The 22,997-nt window shown below is 46.8% G+C and overlaps 1 protein-coding gene across 4 annotated transcripts in view; it reads left to right on the forward strand.

Moving 5' to 3' along the window:
- The window catches only part of SMARCAL1 (SWI/SNF related, matrix associated, actin dependent regulator of chromatin, subfamily a like 1), a 53,822-nt gene that overhangs the window by 13,647 nt on the left and 17,178 nt on the right, over nt 1–22,997 (forward strand). For all 4 annotated transcript variants that reach the window (XM_027567076.1, XM_027567067.1, XM_027567086.1 and 1 more), the window contains 6 exons: nt 5,655–5,841; nt 8,252–8,402; nt 9,296–9,454; nt 11,083–11,148; nt 18,160–18,300; nt 21,633–21,851. In XM_027567076.1, the coding sequence (XP_027422877.1) occupies nt 5,655–5,841; nt 8,252–8,402; nt 9,296–9,454; nt 11,083–11,148; nt 18,160–18,300; nt 21,633–21,851 (923 nt within the window). The remainder of the gene's footprint in view (nt 1–5,654; nt 5,842–8,251; nt 8,403–9,295; nt 9,455–11,082; nt 11,149–18,159; nt 18,301–21,632; nt 21,852–22,997) is intronic.

Raw genomic sequence — 22,997 nt, forward strand, 5'->3', positions numbered from 1 at the left:
GTTTATTTTTGGCTGCCTTGGGCCTTGGGTTTTAGTTGCAGCACTCGGGGTCCGCATTGCCTCTCTGGTTGCAGTGCTCAGGCCTTGTTGCTTTGCAACATGTGGAATCTTCCTTCCCTGACCAAGGATCAGACCCTCGTCCCCTGTATTGGAAGGCAGGTTTGTAACCACTGGACCACCAGAGAAGCCCCCACATGTAAAGATTTTGTTTTTTATATTACTAATCCCATGGACCTTGATTTAAGAATTCTAGAGTTAGGACTGCTTTTTTTGCATTCACTATAATGATGGGCTTCCTAGGTGGCGCTAGTGGTTAAGAACCCACCTGGTAATGCAGGAGATGTAAGAGACACAGGTTTGATTCCTAGATTGGGACAATTCCCTGGAGTAGGGCATGACAACCCACTCTAGTATTCTTGCCTGGAGAATCCCATGGACAGAGAAGCCTGGTGGGCCACAGTCCATAGGGTTGCAAAGAGTCAGACACAACTGAAGGGATGATAATGGTTCATAGACTATAACAGAGGGTCAACAGTGACCCCGAGTGCTGATTTTCCGTGTCTTCTTGTTGTTGTTCAGTCGCTGAGTTATGTCCGACTCTTTGCGACCCCAGACTGTGGCATGCCAGGCTTCCTTGTCCTTCACCATCTTCTGGAGCTTGCTCAAATTCATGTCCACTGCGTTGGTGACACCATCCAACTATCTCTTCCTCTGTTGACCCCTTCTTCTCCTGCCTTCAATCTTTCCCAGCATCAGGGTCTTTTCTAATGAGTCAGTTCTTCCCATCAAGTGGCCAAAGTATTGGAGCTTCAGCTTCAGCATCAGTCCTTCTAATGAATATTCAGGATTGAATTCCTTTAGGATTGATTGGTTTGATCTCCTTGCAGTCCAAGGGATTCTCAAAAGTCTTCAACACCACAGTTCAAAAGCATCAATTCTTTGGCATTCAGCCTTCTTTATAGTCCAACTCTCACATCCATGCATGACTACTGGAAAAACCATAGCCTTGACTAGATGGATCTTTCTTGGCAAAGTAATGTCTCTGCTTTTTAATATGCTGTCTAGGTTGGTCATAACTTTTCTTCCAAGGAGTAGGCGTCTTTTAATTTCATGGCTGCAGTCGCCATCTGCAGTGATTTTGGAGCCCCCAAAAATAAAGTCTGTCACTGTTTCCATTGTTTGCCCATCTATTTGCCATGAAGTGATAGGACCAGATGCCATGATCTTAGTTTTTTGAATGTTGAGTTTTAAGCCAACTTTTTTTTTTTTTAGTTCTTCTTCACTTTCTGCCATAAGGGTGGTATCATCTGTGTATCTGAGGTTATTGATATTTCTCCCGACAATCTTGAGTCCAGCTTGTGCTTCATCCAGCCCAACATTTCACATGATGTACTCTGCGTATAAGTTAAATAAGCAGGGTGACAGTAAACAGCTTTGATGTTCTCCTTTCCTAATTTGGAACCAGTCTGTTGTTCCATGTCCAGTTCTAACTGTTGCTTCTTGATCTGCAGATTTCTCAGGAGGCAGGTAAGGTGGTCTGGTATTCGCATCTCTTGCAGAATTTTCCACAGTTTGTGGTGATCCACACAGTCAAAGGCTTTGGTGTAGTCAATAAAGTAGAAGGTTTTCTGGAACTCTCTTGCTTTTTCTATGATCCAGTGGATGTTGGCAATTTGATCTCCGGTTCCTCTACCTTTCTAAATCCAGCTTGAACATCTGGAAGCTCTCACTTGGTTCACGTACTGTCGAAGCCTAGCTTGGAGAATTTTGAGCATTACTTTGCTAGCTTGTGAAATGAATGCAATTGTGTTTGAACATTCTTTGGCATTGCCTTTCTGGATTGTAGTGAACACTGACATTTTCCAGTCCTGTGGCCACTGCTGAGTTTTCCAAATTTGCTGGCATATTGATTGCAGGACTTTCATAGCATCATCTTTTAGGACTTGAAGTAGCTCAGCTGGAATTCCATCACCTCCACTAGCTTTGTTGGTCGTGATGCTTCCTACCGCCCGCTACTTTGCACCCTAGGATGTCTGGCTCTAGGTGAGTGATCCCACCTTCACAGTTATTTGGGTTATTGAGTTCTCTCTTATACAGTTCTTCTGTGTATTCTTGCCACTTCTTCCTAATATCTTCTGCTTCTGTTAGGTCCATAACATTTCTGTGCCCATCTTTGCATGAAATGTTCCCTTGGTATCTCTAATTTTCTTGAGGAGATCTCTATTCTTTCCTGTTCTATTGTTTTCCTATATTTCTTTGCATTGTTCACTGAGGAAGACTTTCTTATCTCTCCTTTCTATTCTTTGGAACTCTGCATTCAGTTGAGTATATCTTACCTTTTCTCCTTTCCCCATTTCATAGATTGGGGAAAATCTGGACCCAGAGAAAGGAAACAGTTATTTTTCTTGTCAGGGAGCCTCGCAGGGTCACAGTAAAGTCTGATTAAAATTGTGATTCTGAGTTTGTGATGTGACCTGCTAGGAGATGGAGAAACCAGGTCTGTGAACTAAGAGACTAGGGAGATGAAGTGCTGCATATATCGCAGTTCCATTCCTCTGGTAACAGATCATAAACCTGGGGAGTCTGGACCTCTCTCCCACCCCTAGGTCTCGTATGTGGAATCAGATTATTGACCTGAGCTAGTGACCATGTGCCTCTGAAACTAATTAAGAAATAACAATAAGACCTGAGAGTGTGAGTGCCCACTGCAGATACAGTGGCAGCTCCGATCTCCAGGTCAGGCCAGTCTCCTCTGAGTGTTCCTCCTCCCTCTTCTCTCAGTGATGACTCATGGCCTCCTGGCCACAGCGAAACTGGCAGCAGGCCTTCTGTTTTCCCCTGCCTGTCACAGTCCAGAAGGGTTCCTCATCCCCAAATCAGTGATTTCATCTTGTCGGCTGCTATTTGAAAACATTCACATCCACATCTCTCCGCCATGTGGGCCAGCAGCGTTCTGCCAGAGAGCTGTTTTACAGAAACGACTTCTCGATGACTCATGAAGCCAGATAGCACATCCATCTGATCTCCCAGCGCAGGGAAAGGGTAGCAGAGAGTTGCTGACAGAGAATTCAGGCGGTCTCAGAAACACAGTCTGTGGGCTGAACCGGCAGCATAGGATTTGGGGAGCTAGCAGTCGATAGGAAACAGAGTAGAGCGTTCTTTTTTCCCCCTTGAGTGGCTGAAAGGACATAATGTGCACAAAGCCTTGCATCCCACCCCCGCTGGATCATCAGCCCTTTCTTAGCTTTCATCAGGTATCTGAGTGCTGAAGATCACTGGATTAAAATGAAAATGGGTTCTGAAAGCACATGGAGTGCTCAGCCTTTTGAAGCGTGCAGAAATCAGCACGCTCAGATTTAATTTGGAAGCTTACAGTGTATGTAGGCATCAATACGAACAGTCTATCTTTTATTAAAGCCATCAGCGTTACCTAATTTCTTATCAGGGTGATGCAATTCATGCAAATGGTTTCCAGAAATATGCTGGGAAAAGATTGAAGGCAAAAGGAGAAGGGGGTGGCAGAGGACGAGATGGCTAGGTAGCATCACCAACTCAATGGACATGAATTTGAGCAAACTCTGGGAAATAATGAAAGATAGAGAAGCCTGGTATGCTGCAGTCCATGGGGTCACAAAGAGTCGGACATGACTTAGTGACCGAACAACAACAGAAATATTTAGGGAAAGACAAATGGATTTAAATATATTGAAAATGCAACCCAATTTAAGGTGGTGGTAGATGGCTCAGCCTCCATATTCACTTCAGTATTTACAACCGGCAGTTGATGGTTGTGGCTGAAGGCTTTTGGAATACCTTGTGGGGAAATTAAGAACACATGAGCCTGTGGAATAGAGACCCAGCAGCCTTAGAATTTCAAGTAACATGGGTTAGAAATGAAATGGACCCAAGTTCTCTCTCTGATTCCTTCACCTGGATTCCTGGAGAATCCAATGAGCCCCTTGGTGGGTTACTACGACTCTCCCAGGGTGCCCCTGAGAGGTAAAGGGTAAAGAGCAGTTGAGGATCTGTAGACACTGGTCACTCTTCTAGTTAGATTTTTTGAAGGAAATGATGAAAGGGAAGATATCTTGAAAGCTGCCACTGTGGGACAGTAGGCTGTGACTGGTAGTTCAATGATAATTCTACTACCAGGGATTTCTAGCTCTATCTTTTCTCTAACTTTAAATTTTAACTGATGTTATCCTGCCTTCCCCCACCCTACAGAATTCTGTTTTATTTGGAACTTGGGTTGTTTTGTTTTTTTTCTGTTTCTTTACTGAATAAAGAGGTTTTGTTTTGTTTTTCTTTTGAAATCAGGTGAAGCTAAATTCCTTCAAAAAAGAAAAATCAATGCAATTACTTTGCTTTCATTTCCATTTCATTTCATTTCCTAGGTCGTTTGTTTTTCCCAGCTAGTTTTATGGCTCTAACTAGAAAAGTCTCTCCATCCATTATATTGGCGTGTGGAAGCCACACGCATGGAAGGAAAGTGAAGACCCTTAAGTATAAGCTTTAGTTCAAAGAGAGCCATGGCCACGCCCAGTGTAGACTCTAAGCTAAGCAGGGGTTGGTAAAGTTCTTTTGTAAAGGGCCAGACCGTTCATATTTCAGACTCTGTGGGCTGTGCTCTCTCTGTCCCAGTGACTCAGCTGCACCATTAGGCACGATAGCCACCATTGACTGTCTACTAACACATGGGCACAGCTGTCTCCACACAAACTTTATTTATCAGAACAATAAGTAGACTGATTTGGTCCACAGGCCACCTCTCCCAAGAGGAGATGCTTTTTCTCTTACGGAAAATGTCCAAAGTGCAAGGCCATGTGCATTGTTCTCAGTCGGTGGCCTTTGCATGGACGCTGCCCTTTGTCATTATTTATGAATAGCGCTCCTGTCCTACTGATTTTTCTCCCTCCCCCCACCCCACCTCCCGGCTTGTGATATAATTTAATTTTATGTATTTTTTTTGCTTTTATTTATTTTTAATACTTTTTATTTTGTATTGGAATATAGCCAATTAACAATGTTGTGGTAGTTTCAGGGGACAGCAGAGGGACTCAGCCATACACATGTATCCATATCCCCCACGCTCCCCTGCCATCCAGGCTGCCGCAGCTGCTCTTCTTTCTTGGAAACACCTCACAGTTTCTCTGTAAGGACCGCAGTGCTTTCTTGCCTGTGGACGGCATGTAGCTTAAAGTTCTCCGTCTTCTCAAGTATCAGAACCAAAATAAAACATAAGGAGAATGAAAACAAGGCAAGATTTATTCATTCTAAGTCTTGCTTTAATTGGGCTAGTTTTTGAAGAATATGAGTCGTTATTTATTGAAAGGAAGTCATTTTTAAATGACTTAAGGTTAAAAAAGATCAGTCACAAAAACATGTTAGTTCTTTCCAGTGTTTGCGTAGCGTAGTGAAGATCAGTTTTGCGTTACTGAGCACCCTCTTGTTTGCGGACATCAAGTACAGAGGGAGAAAGCTGGTGCTCTGCCATGTATCTGTCAGCGCCCAGTTTTCTCTCCAGTTACTTTTTTGAAGAAGGTGGCACACTGCAGAATTCCAGCCCTTGAACTTTGTGTGTCAAAGCCCCTTCTTTTTTCTCCCAGAAGTCTTGGGCATTAACACTCCAGTTCTTACACCTCTGTTCTTTCTAGTGGAAAGAGTGCGCGGCCTTCCACAAGTTCAGCTGGATCCTCTGCCCAAGACCCTCACCCTGGCTTTCGCCGCTCAGCTCCAGAAGACGTCTCTCTCTCCTGTGGCAGACATCCCCGAGGCAGACCTGTCCAGGGTGGACTCCAAGCTTGTGTCTAGCCTGCTGCCCTTTCAGAGAGCTGGAGTCAAGTAGGTTCTTCCTTTGTCTTCTTGTGCTGTCTCCCGTTCAGGTTTATCGATCACCATGACCTAGGTTCAGATGCTCCCTCTTTTATGAATACTCCTCTTTCACAACCTTCTGAAAGCATCTAGGGATTAGAATTAAACAGCCCAAGTGTGCCATCACCAAAGCCTGATTGTAACCATTGATTTCAAATTCCCTAAGTTAATCAGGGAATTCCCTAAGTTAGTTCCCTAAATTAATCCCTAACCTAGACAGCATATTAAAAAGCAGAGACGTTACTTTACCGACAAAGGTCCGTCTAGTCAAAGCTATGGTTTTTCCAGTAGTCATGTATGGATGTGAGAGTTGGACCATAAAGAAAGCTGAGCACCGAAGAAGTGATGCTTTTGAACTGTGGTGTTGGAGAAGACTCTTGAGAGTCCCTTTGACTGCACAGAGATCAAACCAATCAATCCTAAAGGATATTCAGTCCTGAATACTCATTGGAAGGACTGATGCTAAAGCTGAAACTCCAGTACTTTGGCCACCTGATGCAAAGAACTGACTTATTGGAAAAGACCCTGATGCTGGGAAAGATTGAGGGCAGGATGAGAAGGGGATGACAGAGGCTGAGATGGTTGGATGGCATCACCAACTCAATGGGCATGAGTTTGAGCAAGCTCCAGGAGTTGGTGATAGACAGGGAAGCCTGGTGTGCTGCAGTCCATGGGGTCGCAGAGTCGGACATGACTGAGCGACTGAAATGAAGTTAATCAGGACTCTGGATGGCAAGGGTGCACAAACTCTACTCAAAATAGTGTAAGAAGTAACGTACGTGTCCTCGGTTCATGCCACCCACAGGCCCACTGCTCACTTTCCCACCTTGGTTGGTCACTGGCTTCTGAAGGGCAGAAATGCTGTTTTCAGGCAATTCAGAAAGACCTGTGCAGCCTGGAATTCTTGTGGGCCATGCCAACTGCTGATCAGAAGAGGGGATGTCCTCTGTCTTTTCTGTGTAAGAAGAAAAGGAGAAGAACTAGTCAGTTGGCTTATTATCAGGGTCCTGAGCAAGTGATCAGTTTTGCAGGAATTCCGATGAAAGAGGAGTGGTGTTTGGAGCAGGAGACCAGGTATCTGGCTTTCAGAGATCCTTTTAGCTTTTCCTTGATTCATCATGTGAGTCAAGCAAGTTACTGTCACTGTGTCTTGGTTATTTTTCTCATTTTGGGGAATACTAGTTATAAGAGAGACACTTTCCCAGCAGTTACAATGGCACCAAGCACTGTTTTAAATGTTTTAGACATTGTGAATGCCTGCTACACTCTCTGGAGTAGGTCTGGCTGTTATTCCACGTGACAGCTGAGGTACAAGGAGGGTATAGATCACTTGGATAAAGACACACAGCTCCCAGGTGGTGGACTTGGAATCCTAACCCAGGCCAGTGGAGCTCCGAAGGAGTGGAGTAGTAATCCATGCCTTATTCACAAACTGTTAGCCGTGGCTCCTGCCCTGGAGGGTCAGGGTCACGGTTGCAGGCTGCTAGGTAATGAGCCACAGTGCCCCTCCTAGACCAACACTCTTGCTCCATCCTTCCCTCTGGACGTCATTCTTTTCTCCAGTGTTTTCTGTCTTTGCCACGCTTACGCATACAGAGTCCTCTCTGACCTTGAGAAAAACCATATTTTGATCCCACCGTCTTTCCTTTCTTCCCTTCCCTTCCCAACATCCCTCCCGTGACAAGCACAGCCCTCCCAGTCCCTCTTTAAAGAGGCTTTCCCACTCTCTTCCCTTCCATCCCGTGGGCCTCACCTGCACCAGGCAGAGAGCAACTCATCTTATTGGAAACTCTGCCTACTTCGCTTCCATGACCTAAAGGTCTTGGAGCTTCTCCCTACCCTTTGACTACACATTTCCCTGGTAGCTCAGCTGGTAAAGAATCCACCTGCAATGCAGGAGACTGCTGTTCAATTCCTGGGTCGGGAAGATCCACTGGAGAAGGGATAGGCTACCCACTCCAGTATTCATGGGCTTCCCTTGTGGCTCAGATGGTAAAGAATCGGCCTGCAATGTGGAAGACCTGAATTCAATCCCTGGGTCGGGAAGATCCCCTGGAGGAGGGCATGGCAACCCACTCCAGTATTCTTGCCTGGAGAATCCCCATGGACAGCGGAGCCCGGCGGGCTACAGTCCATGGGGTCGCAAAGAGTCAGACACAGCTGAGCAACTAAGCACAGCACGTTGTCCCTGTTTGTAGTCTTCTCTAGATTATTACCACCCTGCCCCCTGTGGCCCCTGTCTTCCTTCTCGGGGGAGAGGTCTCTCATGAACAGGTAGCCCCCACCCAAGCAGCGGTGTGGCTTCCTGTGATATGCGACGGCAGTTTAACCGCCACCCTGGGAGGTGTGCTGTGCTGTATCCTGACCTTGTCCACTTCAGTTTCGCTATAGCACAAAGAGGCCGCCTGCTGCTTGCCGATGACATGGGCCTGGGGAAGACCATCCAAGCCATCTGCATAGCGGCCTATTACCGGAAGGAGTGGCCCCTCCTGGTGGTGGTGCCGTCATCTGTGCGCTTCACCTGGGAGCAGGTCAGTTCTCCTGGCGTCATCACGTTAACAAGGACGGTTTTCCTCAGAGGCAGAGTCACCACATGACTGTTCGGGGGCAGGACCCAGGGAAGCTCCGAGGCTTTGTGTCAGCTGAGGGCGAGAAGGGAGATGAGATGGCCTCCTGAGGTCAGGCCCCTGGCCTTCAGGAACACTCCAAGCTCCAACTCACCTGCGTCTGTTACAGATGCTTCCTGAGTGCCTCTGGTGTCCCTGCTGACAACACCTTTCACTTAGGTTTCAGAATAGTTTTACTCCCTTTATTTCCCTTAATCCTTAAGTAGCCATGTGCAATAGACACGAGATGTTAACCCCACTCACAGATGAGAAAACTGCCCCTCAAAGAGGCTAAGCACCACGCTTACTGCTAGTGAGGGGCGGTTCCGGGACCTTGAGGTCACACCTCCTAACTGGGGGCTCGGGATTTTACACCCAGTAGCAGGTGGTGTGGGTAGGAGGTGCTCTGTCTGCTGGGCAACTTTTTGGCTGAAGAACCTGGCACGACTGTTGTGTTGTCTCTCAGCCATGAGCTTGTCTAGCATAAACCCAGGGATCAGAGTGGTCCTGTGAAATGAATAAAACTCTCCATAAGCAGACGCGGTGAGGAAGGAAGACGTGGTTCATTGTCCGTAGCTTTCCCCAGCTTCATGCTACTCGGGGGCAGCTGTCGGCTTCTTCAGGCTATGGCCGTTCATAGGGACAGGGGTAAGACAAATAAATGCAGGAGGGTGGGGAGGGGGCAGACCGAGTGTACCTGCAGGGGGCGCTAACCTTGGTCCACCTGGAGAGAGTCAGTGATGGCTTGGCGGGGGTCCCAGCTGGCGGCTGCCGGGCCAGAGCCTCACTTGGGTTTTGTTCTCTCCTGTCACACCCAGGCCTTCTGTCGGTGGCTGCCGTCTCTGAACCCAGTAGACATCAACGTCGTGGTAACCGGGAAGGACCGCCTGACAGATGGCTTGGTCAACATTGTCAGTTTTGATCTTCTGAGCAAGTTAGAAAAGCAGCTAAAACCCCCATTTAAAGTTGTCATCATTGTAAGTGACTCGACAAAGTCTTTCAGTACTTCCTCCCTGGGTAAAGGCTCCCTGAAAGCTCCACGAATGTCCACATCTGTAACTTCATGGAGCCTCCCTAGGTTTCTAGAAGAGAAATCACTGGCTTCATTTTGTGAGGAACTGGTATTTCATTTCTCTCAAATATCAATTCTCAGTCCTGGCTATATATTAGGATCTTCTGGGGGCTTTTTGGAAAATGGTGATCTGCTGGGTCTGTGCTGGGGGTTTCCAGCCCGCCTCCTCTCCCCACGGGGGGTCACGATGGAGCCCGAGGACCCCAGACAGCCCAGAACTCCAGGAACTACAGCCTGGACAGCACGGGCCTGCGCCTTCATCTGCTGCCCTCTTTGTCGGCATGACCCAGGCGTGCAGTTCAAACAGCTAATAGATTTTCTTTCAGCCGATGTAAAGATGTTCCCTCCCACCACAAACACATACACACAAAAGCACTCATTACCCTTTTTTAGAGAAGCTTTCAGAGTCTTGCTCCCAGATGTGACGGTATGTCTTGTAGTTGCCACTTGCCCTCTTCTAACTCCTCTCACGCTCCAGAAGGAAAGTCTGGAGAGGCTGGCCTCCTCTCCAGCACTCTGTGTCCACAAGACTCACAGATATAACCCTGAAAAGGTGTGAGTCTCTCCCATCCCCGCCCACATCCGGTCAGCTCCTAGCCCAAGTCCAGGTAACAGACGGTCCGTGGTGGAGCGTGCGATGGATGAATTCCAATGTAAGTGTATCCTCACTTCTCCTCTTGGCAGAACAGGCGACCCCAATGCCTCCAGGTGACATGAAAGGGTCTTTATGCGAACATGTGACTGGAAAACTGCCAGTGGTATTTCCCTCCTCTAAAAATAGGATTCTCTGTCGAGAGTGGCTCCCCAGACCTTGCTGCTTGTGTTGTCAAGCGCACATCTCATCTAGAGAGAGCGAAAGGGAAGGGCTCTTAGAAAGCTCTTGGTGAGCCTCTGAGCCATAAGGCTGCAGTGGAGGCTCTGCCTCAGGTTTCCCAGCAGCAGGTTGACTGCAAGGGAGCCACCTTCATCCATTTGCTCAGCCAACTAGAGGGTCATCCCTGCGCAGGGCCATGCACTGCTGCGGGTAGGGAGGGAGGAGGTCAGCCTCTGGCCTCCAGGGAGCCATAGCCCAGCAGGACAGACAGAAGCACACGCAGATCGTCACAATCCATCCCAGTGCCTTCAGAGACGTGGGAGCCAAGGAGGTACTCAGGGAGGGGAAGGAGACTGCACACGCTGGACAGCAGCACCAGGCGCTAGCACGGGGCACAGCCAGGTCCTCAGCACACTGGTTAGTGGGAGGTGTGTCTTAGAAACCAGCAAAGAGATTTGTTCAGTGCAGCCAGTGAGGTGGGCAGGGCAGGGCAGGGGCATCGCCAGCCCCACTTTGCAGGTGGAAAACTGTCCCTGAGAGATGAAGCGGCTTGCCTACAACATTGCGGAGAAGATGCCAGAGCCTGGTCATTAGCCACGCCCACAGCCGTCTCCCTGAACAAGAAGGGCGATGATGTGCCAGGGTCAAGCTTGACGTGGGCTCTCTCTCTGTCCATGCAGGGTTTGGCCGTGTCTACTTATGTGACTGTTTCTTTACAGGATGAATCCCACTTCCTCAAAAACATTAAGACTGCCCGCTGTCGCGCAGCTATGCCCCTCCTCAAGGTGAGTGCTGCCAAGGGCAGACTTGGCGCCTGAGCCCACGGGGTGCTGAGATGCCCTGTGTTTTGTTTGGCTGGACAGGGGTCCAAGGGGAACAGGGGCTGCAAGTCTGGGGCTGCAGGCCATGGGCATGACTTATCATTGACTCAGGGCGTCTCTACTTGGGACTTCGGTCCCAGATTCACTCTTCTTCCTAACGTGCTGCTGAGGAGCTAGTGGTCAGTGTAGTTGTCTGTCATACATGAAGACCTGTTGAAGGTCACGGGTCGGGTCAGGATTCACTCCGGACCCTCCTTGGGGGCCACCTGGACAAGGCAGAGCTACAGCCTCCAGCAGTGTCTCGTCTTAAACTATTGAGGAGGACCTGCCTGTCTGCTCAGTGGTTTGTGGGGCAGAGCTCTTGGGGTGCTGGGAACCAAGGGCAACCAGTTATTCAGACTCAGAACTAAGTGTGAGTATCAACTGGGTATTGTGGGTATCAGCCACAAAGCTGAGACCTGCTTTATAATAATTAATATTAATCTGTAATAATAATATTAATAAGATGATACCATTTTCTGGGGCCATCCTAAGGCTGATTTGTTAACAGAAAGGTCAGCTGTCCACACGCTTTTCTGGGGGGGTCTGCACCTGTGCTGAGCGCTTTGACTGCATGAGTCCTGGCTTCCAAGCAGAAGGTGTGTGTGTGTTGTATGTGTGCACAGTGCAGCTTTGAATCTGTGCAGAAGCATTCTATTCTGACCTGCCGTATAAGGGCCATGTTGCGTGTGTCACACACTTTGGTGTCTTTTTTGGTGTGTTCCAGTCCCTCCACTCCCAACAGGGGGAAAGCCCTACATTTCCTTCCATTTTTTTGTAGTGAGCTTTTTCCTCCTTTAGGAGAAAAATATTGTACAATTGGAAAAGTAGTCTTTTTCCTCATAACAAGGTGAAAATATCTCACAGATGACTCTGGAGCAATCTCCTTTGATTTGTATGAACTGAGCAAACAAAAGTGCCTGTTTTATCTTGGGTTCTAGTAAAGCGGTCTTTGGGTTGCAGTATCATTTTAAAAATGCAGCTTTTATTGCCTTAAGCTTTATTGTACTAAGCTGGAGAAAACTAATATGCTAAATGTTGGTGAAACTTACTAGCACTTGAACATTTTTTCTGACTGCCCACAAAACACACTCAAGTATCTACTCATTTCAAGTTTGCTTTGCATTCAGAGTAACTGGTAACATGATACATCTTCCAAAGCAGGATCGTATTTGCTCTAGACTTAAAAGTACTTTACGTAAAAGCTTCATTCTCTGCTCACGTTACCTATAAATGTTTATAGGTTGAGAGCCCTTTCTGCACACACATAAATGAAATGTTTTCCCCAGAGTGGTGACCCTTGTTTTGGGAGGTTTTAATATGTTTTCTTTTGAAAAATGTTAATAGACTTTGGTACCGTGGTTTCAATATTACAGCCATAACTAAAATTAAATCTGTACCCTTGATTGTGTAGACAAAAGAAACTGCACAGTAGGTAGATGCTATCATTAAAGATATAGTAGGAAAGCTTCTTAGCAACTGTCTTGTTAATGTACTCATCGCCTGGCAGGCAAGCCGGACTTAAATATTGGTTTCTGAAATATGTGCTTCTAAGCCAGACCTTTTAAACAGTGTTAGTATTTTTCATATCTTGGGTATATTTCAAAGTGACACATTTAAAACAAATTTTTAACTGCGAACTAGTATATATTACTCTGGATTTACCGTAGAACTTGGGTGAATTAATGTATCAAAACAGGACCCGTGAATATAGCCTGTTCATGGGTGTCTCAAAACCATTGTCATCCATAACATTGACTTTGCATGGTGCTAGACTGTTGGCATCTTTGAGTAGGGGTGGAGGATGAGGCATCCTGTGTTAATTCTGTTGATCAGACCTGTCATCTCTCTGCTGTATTTTCATCTAGATCACTGTTCCTCGACCTTGGCACTGTTGACATTTTGGGCTGGGCAATTCCTTGTTGTCCACAGGGCCGTCCTAGGCATTGTATTAATAGGATGTTTAACAGCATCCCTGGCCTGTACCCACTAAGTGCCGCTGGTACCCCCAGTTGTGACAACCGGAGTTATCTCCAGATACGGCCAAGGGTCCCAGGTGGCATGTGTGGCACCTGAAAGTTGCTCAGTCGTGTCCGACTCTGCGACCCCATGGACAGAGGAGCCTTCCAGGAATTCTCTAGGCCAGAATACTGGAGTGGGTAGCCTTTCTCTTCTCCAGGGGATCTTCCCAACCCAGGGACCGAACCCAGGTCTCCCACATTGCAGGCAGATTCTTTACCAGCTGAGCCACCAGGGAAGCCCGGGTGCAGGAGGAGGGGAATTACACTTCCCCATTTCCCTTGAGAACCATTGATCTAGATGCTCTAAGGAAACGAGTCAAGCTAGGTATTTTTGGAATAAGAAGAGAGTTGGGAAGAAGTAAAATAATGCCTTTGAAAAGCCACATAAGGGCCTAATTTAATACCACTTGACTATTCCCCTCACTCCACTCGTGGATCTCTTAGAACTACATTCTGTTAATTAGTATGTCAAGATTTTCAGCAGATGTTCGTGATGAGGTAATTAGGTTACATCCCACTGTCTGAGACAGCTAGGCCAGAGCATCTGGGTTCCGTGGATGGAAACAGCAGCTGCGTGCAGAGGATGTGCTGTAGGAAATTGGTGTCATTGTACCCTGGGAAAGGTGGCATCTTTCTTTCCCTATGGCACTGTTTTCCCGGGCTGCTAAACAAAGTGGTTCTGTTTTCATTTCCTGTTGACCCTTGAACAACGTGGAGGTTAGTCCGCCTTTAACTTGCTTATAGTTAGTTGGCCCTCCGTATCTGTGGTTCCCCCACATCCTCAGATTCATCCGTGTGGTTGAATTTTCAACCTGCTGTTGAAAAATATCTGCTTAAGTGGAACTGTACAGGTCACACCCATGGTGTTCAGTTGTGTGAAAGCAAGCAAGACAGAAAGCTATATGGGACAAAACTGAAACTAAAATCATCTTGAGACTTCCCCGGTGATCCAGTGGTTAAGACCAAGCTTCCACTGTCAGAGGGTGGGGATTTGCGGGGGCGGGGTGGGGGTCAATCCCTGGTTGGGCAACTAGAATCCTGAATGCTGCATGGCATGGCCACAAAAAAAAAAAAGAAAAATAGAATAACCTTTCATCCCTCCCAACACAGAAAACTTCTGTTAACAGTTTGGTTATTTTTCTGACATGTCAGTTGTAGGACAAGATCGTTTTTAATGGCTTATATGTGGTATGGTTGCATCCCATAACTTAACCCTTAGCGTGGGACACTGTTTAGCTGTTATAAATAATTCTGCAAGTGAACACCATCTGTATATTCATAGCTTGTATACCTTGTCCTCTTAGGACAAATTCCTACATTCGGAATTTCTGGGTAGTGATTTTACCTTCTGACAGCTGCCTCTGAAATTCAGTCTGGCCATGCATCACCATCTTCACTCTCGTTTAGCCCAAATCATCACACGGTCTTTTTCCTCCTCGTGACCTCAGCCCTGAAGGGTGTCAGACTTTTCCCTGTTGAGCTGTGAGGTGTGTGTTTGAGTTTTCTTTAGTGGTGTTTTATTTATAGTGCTTTTTATTGTTAAACCAGTTAGATTATTTCTGTAGAGAAAGAATCCCACCATCCTTCCTAATAAACAGGTGTTTCTCTTTCTGTGTGAGTAGAGTCCTTTCATCTCTGTTGATTGGCTAGACCAGATGAGACTAGTGATCTACGGTGTATGAGCTTTTTCTTTTCCTTTTTCATTAAAGCTGTTTCACCAGATGGCATATGCAAATAGTACAAAGGAGTGTACACTGAAAAATAACTTGTGCTCACCTTGAATCCCCAGTCCCTTGGTTTAGTTCTAAACATTGGTCTGTGCCCACATCAGGACATGATGTGTGTTTCCTATCTCCCTCCCTAGAGTATTCTACCACTGTTTTTTACCTTTCTTTTTCCTCTTGATGATGTGTCTTGGTAATCATTCCATTTCATTACTGATGACAGGATCTCATTCTCACAAGTAGTTTTCTGCTGCATAAATCTGTCGTAAAGTGTATCATTCGTTCCCTTTTGGTGGATTTGTAGCCAAGCTCTGGGTGTTATATGCAGTACTACATACATGCTAAGTTGCTTCAGTCGTGTCTGACTCTCTGCGACCCCATGGACTGTAGTCCACCAGGCTCCTCTGTCCATGAGATTCTCCAGGCAAGAATACTGGAGTGGGTTGCCATGCCCTCCAGGGGATATTTCTGACCCAGGGATCAAACCCGAGTCTCTTAATGTCTCCTGCATTGGCAGTCACATTCTTTACCACTAGTGCCACCTGGGAAACCCTATAAAAACACTCTTTCAGAGCAAGTGAAGTGTGTTAGTCTCTCATTTGTGTCCACTCTTTGTGACCCTATGGACCATAGCTTGCCAGGTCCCTCTGTCCATGGAATTCTCCGCTTAAGAATACTGGCATGGGTAGCCATTTCCTTCTCCAGGGGATCTGTCTGACTCGGATCGAACCCGGGTCTCCTGTACTGTGGGCAGATTCTTTACTGTCTGAGCCACCAGGAAAGCCCTGTGGCCATCTTTTCATTGTGATATAAAAGCAGGGAGTAGGAAACTCAGCCTCTCTGCGTTCTGAAGAGATGGCTCTTTGCCTCTTCAGGTCAGAGAGGGAGTGGTGTCAGCTGGAGGGCCTGCTCTCTCCCCCAGGGTGGTCAGGCCATCTGCAGAAGGAATCCCCTGCTTGTAAGAATCATCTAACTTCTCTTGACACTAAAGAGAAATCTTTTTTTTTTTTTTTTTTGCGTTATTCCACTGTGGGTTTCTTGGGTTCAGTAAGAGTTAACTCAAGGCATTCAGTTCAGTGTGGATTGGTGTAGCTGTATGCATTTCTGCTTTCCTAAACGGGACGTTCCGGAGGTGGAGGGTGACATCCACACCTTGAGCAGCCGGGCGTGATTAACGGCCTTACGTGTGACGGCGATGACAGTGACCGTGTTGGGGCTGAGCGGTTTAAATCATTCCATAGTAGACGAGACGCCCTGTTGGCTTCTTTTCAAAGCTGGCCTTTTTCGTTTTCCATAATGCTGCCTCTGCTTTTTAACACCCACAAGCATCCATTTTCATCGGTCCCATCACGCCCTATAGGGTCTGGACAGTATATGGGAAGGCTGACTGCATAGTAACTCTGGCCTGTTACTCCCTGGCAGAGAACCCTGGAGTTAATTTCCATCAGCTAATCTGTGAGCTGCTACCCAGACTCCATCCCCAGGCTATAGCAGCGGTGATGCCAGTGATGTGGGGAATAGGTTCGGGATGATGAGCTGATTTGCTCTTACTGATAAGACTTTTCATTTCTCCCATCTCACTGAAATAGTCTTGAGCCAAGGCAAGCTATGCCACAGGCGTCATTCAAGAAGCTCCTTGTTATTTTAATGAATCTACATCAAACCTTGCAGGAAATTAGAAGGCCTGGGTAATTGAACTGTGGAAAATTATAGCTGGAGAAATTCATAGCTCTCCTGTCATAATGGAATTAGGTATCGGTGGTTGCTCAGAGGGCAGAAGTGCATCTTGAGAAAGGTATATATTGTATATTTATAAAGAATCATCTTTCTTCCCTCTGTTGTACCTTTATTTATTTATTTTTATGAGGCCGTGTATCCATCTGAAAACCTAATTTCCTCCCCTGGGTGATTGACTGCATGCAATTGCCTTATGCTGCCGTCATTAACTCAAGGTTACAGTGGTTAGCAAGCTGTTTCTAGACAACTGAGCCCCACTGTAGGGTCCCTTCCCAGAGCTGAAATGGATTTTACCTCCAGTGATTTTTGACCATTCTGCGTTCTAATCCGGTGGGGAGTGTCTCCTTTTTTTTTTTTTCCCTCACCCTCTTTCTCATCTGAGTAAGAAGTAGGATTTGGGGTCTGATCTCCTTGGGTCAGGTGGATGTCAGGGTAATGAGGAATCTGAAGCCTGTCATTGGAATCGACCAACTGTTTAGACCCATCCTGCCTTTGGCTGAGCAGCCTGCTGCAGGCCTGGACTGCATTTAGGGAAGATGGATCCAGGTCCCACCTTTTAAAGTCCTTATTGACTGCAAAACGAACTTGAGCCAGGGATATCCAGGCTCAAAGCATTGTGCAGCTGGGTTAGTGACACTTTTTTTTGTTGTTTTTTCTATTTTTCCTCTAAAGAAAATCAAATAGAGGCTTAACACACAGGCCATCGCGGATTTTTCCTCCTGGGAGTGAGAAAGGGCTGGTCCTAGGCACCACTGTCTGATCACAGGTTCTGCTTGGATGTCAGAAATCCATCCTGGAAAAAGTTCAGAGCTGCTGCAGTCTCCCATGTTTCCTCTTCCAGTGCTGGATTCCTCATGTTTACTCTGCCGTCCCTAGGACACTGGTTAGCCTCCTTGTGAATGTTTTTCAGCATACAGTGGATACCCACTGAGTGCTTACTTTGTGCTAGCCACTGTGCTGCAGAAAATCAAGGTGAACCCAGCTCAGTCCTTGATCTCAAGAAGCTTGCCGTCTAGTTGAGGGAGTCAGGCAAGATAGAACTCAGTGCAAGGGGCTAAGTGCTTAAATAGACGTGGACCGAGGGCTCGGCCAAGGCAGCGTGGAAGATGACGCCCAGCCTCTTAAGGGGTCCAACCATGACGTTCTTGGAGCACACGTGCTCCTTCTCTCTGATGGTGGTACCTTCGCCTAGAGTTCCCAGGCTGATGCCACACAGAGCCCTGGCGTGACGCCAGTCTTAGTGAGTTTGGAATCTAGATCCTTGGGTCTAAGACGAGTGAACTTGGGAAGCACCAACGGTCAGAATGTCAGGAAGCAAAGGTCTTCCTTCCTGCGGGATTCCATGGAATATACTGTTCCGGGGCCATCGGCTCCAGCTCCTAGTGAGAGGGTGCTGGGCGCGTGCCCTGTATGTCCTGTGTGTGCCTCAGCGTCTTTGGCTCTTTGTGTTCTAGGTTGCCAAGAGGGTGATCTTACTGTCAGGCACACCAGCAATGTCCCGGCCGGCGGAGCTCTACACGCAGATCCTCGCCGTCAGGCCGACCTTCTTCCCTCAGTTCCATGCCTTTGGACTTCGCTACTGTGGCGCCAAGCGGGTATTTATTCTCCGTTCCCTCTCTTCCCCACCCACCCTTCACCCTGATTGTCACACTTTCCTTTTTTATTTTATAATTTTTTTAACACCAAAAAAACAGTTTGTATTGGGGTCTAGCCAATTAACAATGTCATGATAGTTTCAGGTGGACAGTGAAGGGACTCAGTCACACATATGCATGTATCCATTCTCCCCAAAACCCCGCCTCCCATCCAGGCTGCCACATAACACTGAGCAGGGTTCCATGTGCTATGCAACAGGTTTTTGTTGGTTATCCATTTTAAATACAACAGTCACACTTTCCTTCTTGTTCCTTCTTTTCCGCCATGGCGTGGTCAGAAGGGACCGGCCATGGAGCTGGATTCAGATTTTAGCTCCGCTTCACCTCTCACTCTGACCTTGGAGTGTCCTCTATGGTAAGACAAGAGCAGCCCCTCCTAGTTCTAATGCTCGATAGTATTTTCTGGTAAAGCGACCAGTGGGCGGTGCGCAGGTGCCTGGAGCTCCGAGAGCCTGCAGCTCTTGCCCGACTGGAGGACACTGAGGTGAGCTTAGATGAAGCCAAGGGCCCCCCTGCTTGGTGCATGGAAGACAGAGGATGCCTTTGAACAGGTGGAGTGGGGGGCGTGGTCTCAGGCTGCCCTGGTGGGCTTGCAGCAGTGCGCCTTGGCTCGTAGATGTTGACTCATGATGGTGAACTGTGTCTGGTCCGCAGGCCAGAAGCCTCTGACCTACCGATTATTTGTCTGTGAATACAGAGCCAGAGGAGCGGCTGCCCCTGGAGCTGCAGTTCACAGAGCCGCAGTCCACATAGCCTCTCTTCTCCAAAAAGGGCAGAGCAAACCTTATAGACACAAATGCTATCATGATTTCTAAAACCTCAATTTTTTTTTTAAATTGAAGAAAAAAATTAATGTTGTGGGAAATAAAAGAGTGAAAAAAACAGTTAGATGCCAAACTTCCCCCTTTACTGTCTGAGCCACCAAGGAAGCCCTCAGACTTCCCCCTTAGTTAATTACTCATTCTCATGCCGGCTTCTTTCTTGCGGGTGGTGCCCCTGTCACAGAGGCTCTAGCTCAACTCAAAAGCCTTGTTACTTCAGACCTCAAGGATTGCTGTTTGGTGACCAAATCACAAATATGCCAAGCTGCTGTTTGCATGGCTGGCCCTGACACTTTGGAGAAGTGGCTGCCCCCCACACCACCTGAGAGAGAAGAGCCTTGCTGTACAAGTTCATGACATAAAAAAGATCATCTGCCTTATTTTAAAATACTTCCTGAAAAGAAAAAAGCTTTCCAAGTACTTTAAAAATATCCACTTATATTCAAAGTACTTATCGTGTAACTTGTGGAGCCTGGCAAATTTAATTGCACACCATTTTTAGCTGGTCACTGAGGCAAGAAATTTCTGTCCTTGAACGTATTTAAAGCTGTACACTTCTTTAACTAAGTTTCCCTGTGGATCAGTCCAAATTAGATTGGACACGGTTGTCTTGATCATTCAAAGCTCCCACGTGTGATTTATACCTCTGTCCTCTTTGCAAGTGATCCACTTTCTGCAAAGGATTTTCTCCTCCTCTACAGTCTGGTTCCTGATGGTGTCTTGTTGAGCCAGGGGTGGTAAGAGCTAGAAGCAGAGCTCATTGCCTTTACCACCACAGCATCCCTCCCTGTGTTCCTGGCCACCATCTTTGCAGTCCTTCACATCCTCAAATTCACCCTTTGCCTCCTCCTTGCTGCCCCAGCACCCGAGAAAACAAAGTTAGTACCTTCCCCATCTTTGTATCCTTCCTTCCACTTAGACCAATGTATTCTTCCTTCCACTTAGCCCAATGCCTGCTGCCTGATAAGTTTTCAGTAAAAGCTTGCTGAAGTGTAGTTTTTCCATATATTAAAACCTTTGGTATTATCAGGTTTTAACCTGCAAGATTAAGAGCTGATAATATTAGAATGTTGGAGCATGATACCTAAATTAATTATGATATCCATTTGTTCCTGGCATGATTTTTATATAATGTAGCCAGTAGGCCAGATCTACTTTTTTTTTTAATTGTGGCCAGATTCTTGCAATAAAAGAAGCCACTGAAGAGAATGCCCCATACTGAGCTCATTTTCCACCCCATGGTGTGAATGCATTTGCTGAGAACTTCCAGTTGATTTCAGAGCATTTTTTTTTAAAAAGAAAGAAGCAGTTTTTGATCATTTTATTTCTCTACCTTTGGCTGTCTCTTCCTGTCTCTAGTTTAGCAAAGCACACCTGCCACATCTCCACCGTTATTCTAGGTCCACTGGCCCTTGAAAATGAGCAAGCCTAGCCCCTGCCCACGGCGGTTCACAGTACAGGGTGGGGTGAGGCATGAGGGAAAATGAGCAGCTGAAACCCTAAGGCAGCAGGCACCCCGGCTCCCTCATTTTCTACAAGACCGTAGAAGTCAGTCCTATTTCTGGTAAGATTGTTAGCAAAGGGCAGGGTTTTTAATTGGTAACGTCCCCTCCAGCTGTATGGCAGCAAGTAGGCATCTCACTCGCCGCTGCCTGTGAGCTGCTGGATGAAGGAACCATTTTTATGAAGGACGGCCTGGGTGCTCTAAAACCCACCTCTGGTTTCAACCAGATGTGGCTGCACCTGTGGTCTGGTTCTCCCCTTCTGCCCCCACCACTGTGGCCACTGTGATGGCATCCACCAGGTCGTGCTTGGTGAAACCCACACTGGGGAAGAACAGCTTTGTAAATAAATCCCTGCTAACCCCATCAAATAAAGATATCACAGCATCGTCTATTACCTTGGGCAGTGGACTCTGGGAGAAGCCCTGAGGAAGAGTCTTTCAAGCTCATTTGATGCATAGGAAGAGCCTGACAAGCTGAATATCTCGTTTGTTCTTTTTTTTTTTTAATATTTATTTATTTGGTTAAGTCAGGTCTTAGCTGCAGCATCTAGTTTCCTAACCAGGGATCAAACCCAGGCCTTTAGCTTTGGATGCAAGGAGTCTTAGCCACTGGACCACCAGGGGAGTCCCTCTCGCTTGTTCTTGAATGTAACGGGCACCAAACCACTTGACATCTTCCCTTTGCTGCTAGAAAGCTTAAAACCAAATTGTGGGATGCCATGATACACATTTTTGGTTCACCTCATTTCCAACTTTGTTTCTTCCTGTTCCCTTCCTATTTTTCATTTGATTTCCTGGAGGTTTGATTTATCCCTCAAAGCCAATTGAAGTTCTTTGAACAAGGCCAGGGGAAGAGAGCCTTGTGAGGAAGTTGTCCCTGGGGGTCACTGCCCTGTCCCCAGGTCCTGAGGAGTTTCACAGGCTGTGTCTTGGTTCTGCCTCCACAGCAGCCCTGGGGATGGGACTACTCGGGCTCCTCCAACCTGGGGGAGCTGAAGCTCCTGCTAGAGGAGGCGGTCATGCTGCGACGCCTCAAGGGTGATGTCCTCTCCCAGCTCCCAGCCAAGCAGCGCAAGATGGTGGTGGTCGCCCCAGGCCAGATCAACGCCAGGACCAGAGCCGCCCTGGATGCCGCCGCCAAGGAGATGACCACCAAGGACAAAACTGTGAGTCGGGGCAGCAGATGGGGATTTGGAAGTCCACGTGGGCACTGCCGTTCCTTCCCAGGAGGGGCACCCTGGGGGTGACCAGAGTCCCCTGCTGTTGTCTTTCTGCAACCTTTCCCTACCTCCCAAGGCCAGGATGGTGAGCCTGCTTCATTTCTCAGCCTATCTAGTCTGCTTCCCAAATCTCTCATGAGTTTTCAGCTTTCTCCTTGGGTAGATCACTGTTGATGGACAGTCATAAAAATAAACCCCAGGGGAACGACAGGATGGTGATACATATTCTGAATGCCTCTAAGAAAGTTGGAATTTGCATTCAGTGTATTTTGAGGGTACCTCTGTGTAGTCACAGTTGTTAGAAATTAGTCCTAAGGGTATTTGGTGTACATGTTAACCCTCGAACCATCCCATGTCACTTGCTTTAGTCAAAGTAACAAGTTAACATTTATATAACAGAGTTTTCAAACCTTCTTACCCTTCAGTCCTTATTACAGTCATTTGTGGTTGGCAGGAAGTTGGCACCTCCATTTTATTGAAAGGGAAACTGAAGTTCACAGAGATTGGGATTCGACCAAGGTCTCACACCTACTCCATGGCAGAGCTGATGCTGTACGCAAGGCTGTTAGCTCTGTATTTTAGGGCTCTCTCCACTACGGTGGCTTTATCTTTTCAAAACACTTTCATTTCCTATCTGCCTTTGGTGTCACACTGTGCTAAGTGCTATAAAGTAATCTGTACCAGCTCCGTTTTTGTCCTCATGGCATAAAAACCTTGCAATTTTCATTCCCAAGAAAATAGCAGTCATTGACATTTTTTGACATTATCATAAAGCATTATCTGGGCTTGGTATTACCCTGTATACAGAAACTTAGATCTAAATGAGATACCAGCCTCCTGGAAGAGTAAAAAATAAATAAAATGACAAGAGACAGAATGTGTGATTCTTTTTTTTTAATGTTATCTTCCCATGTGATGAGCAAAACTGGCTAGTAGCTTTTAAGAAACCGTGTAGGATTTTGCACTGATATTAATACCTTATCCAGCTGTGTTTAATTTATGCTATATTATACACAATAATCTGGGTGGCCTGGAGGAAATGAGCAGGCATAATCTCTTTGCTGTGGAATTTTCAAATAAGGTTCCATAACA

This window comes from Bos indicus x Bos taurus, chromosome 2 (assembly GCF_003369695.1).
Source record: "Bos indicus x Bos taurus breed Angus x Brahman F1 hybrid chromosome 2, Bos_hybrid_MaternalHap_v2.0, whole genome shotgun sequence".
In the NCBI taxonomy this organism is placed as follows: Eukaryota; Metazoa; Chordata; class Mammalia; order Artiodactyla; family Bovidae; genus Bos; species Bos indicus x Bos taurus.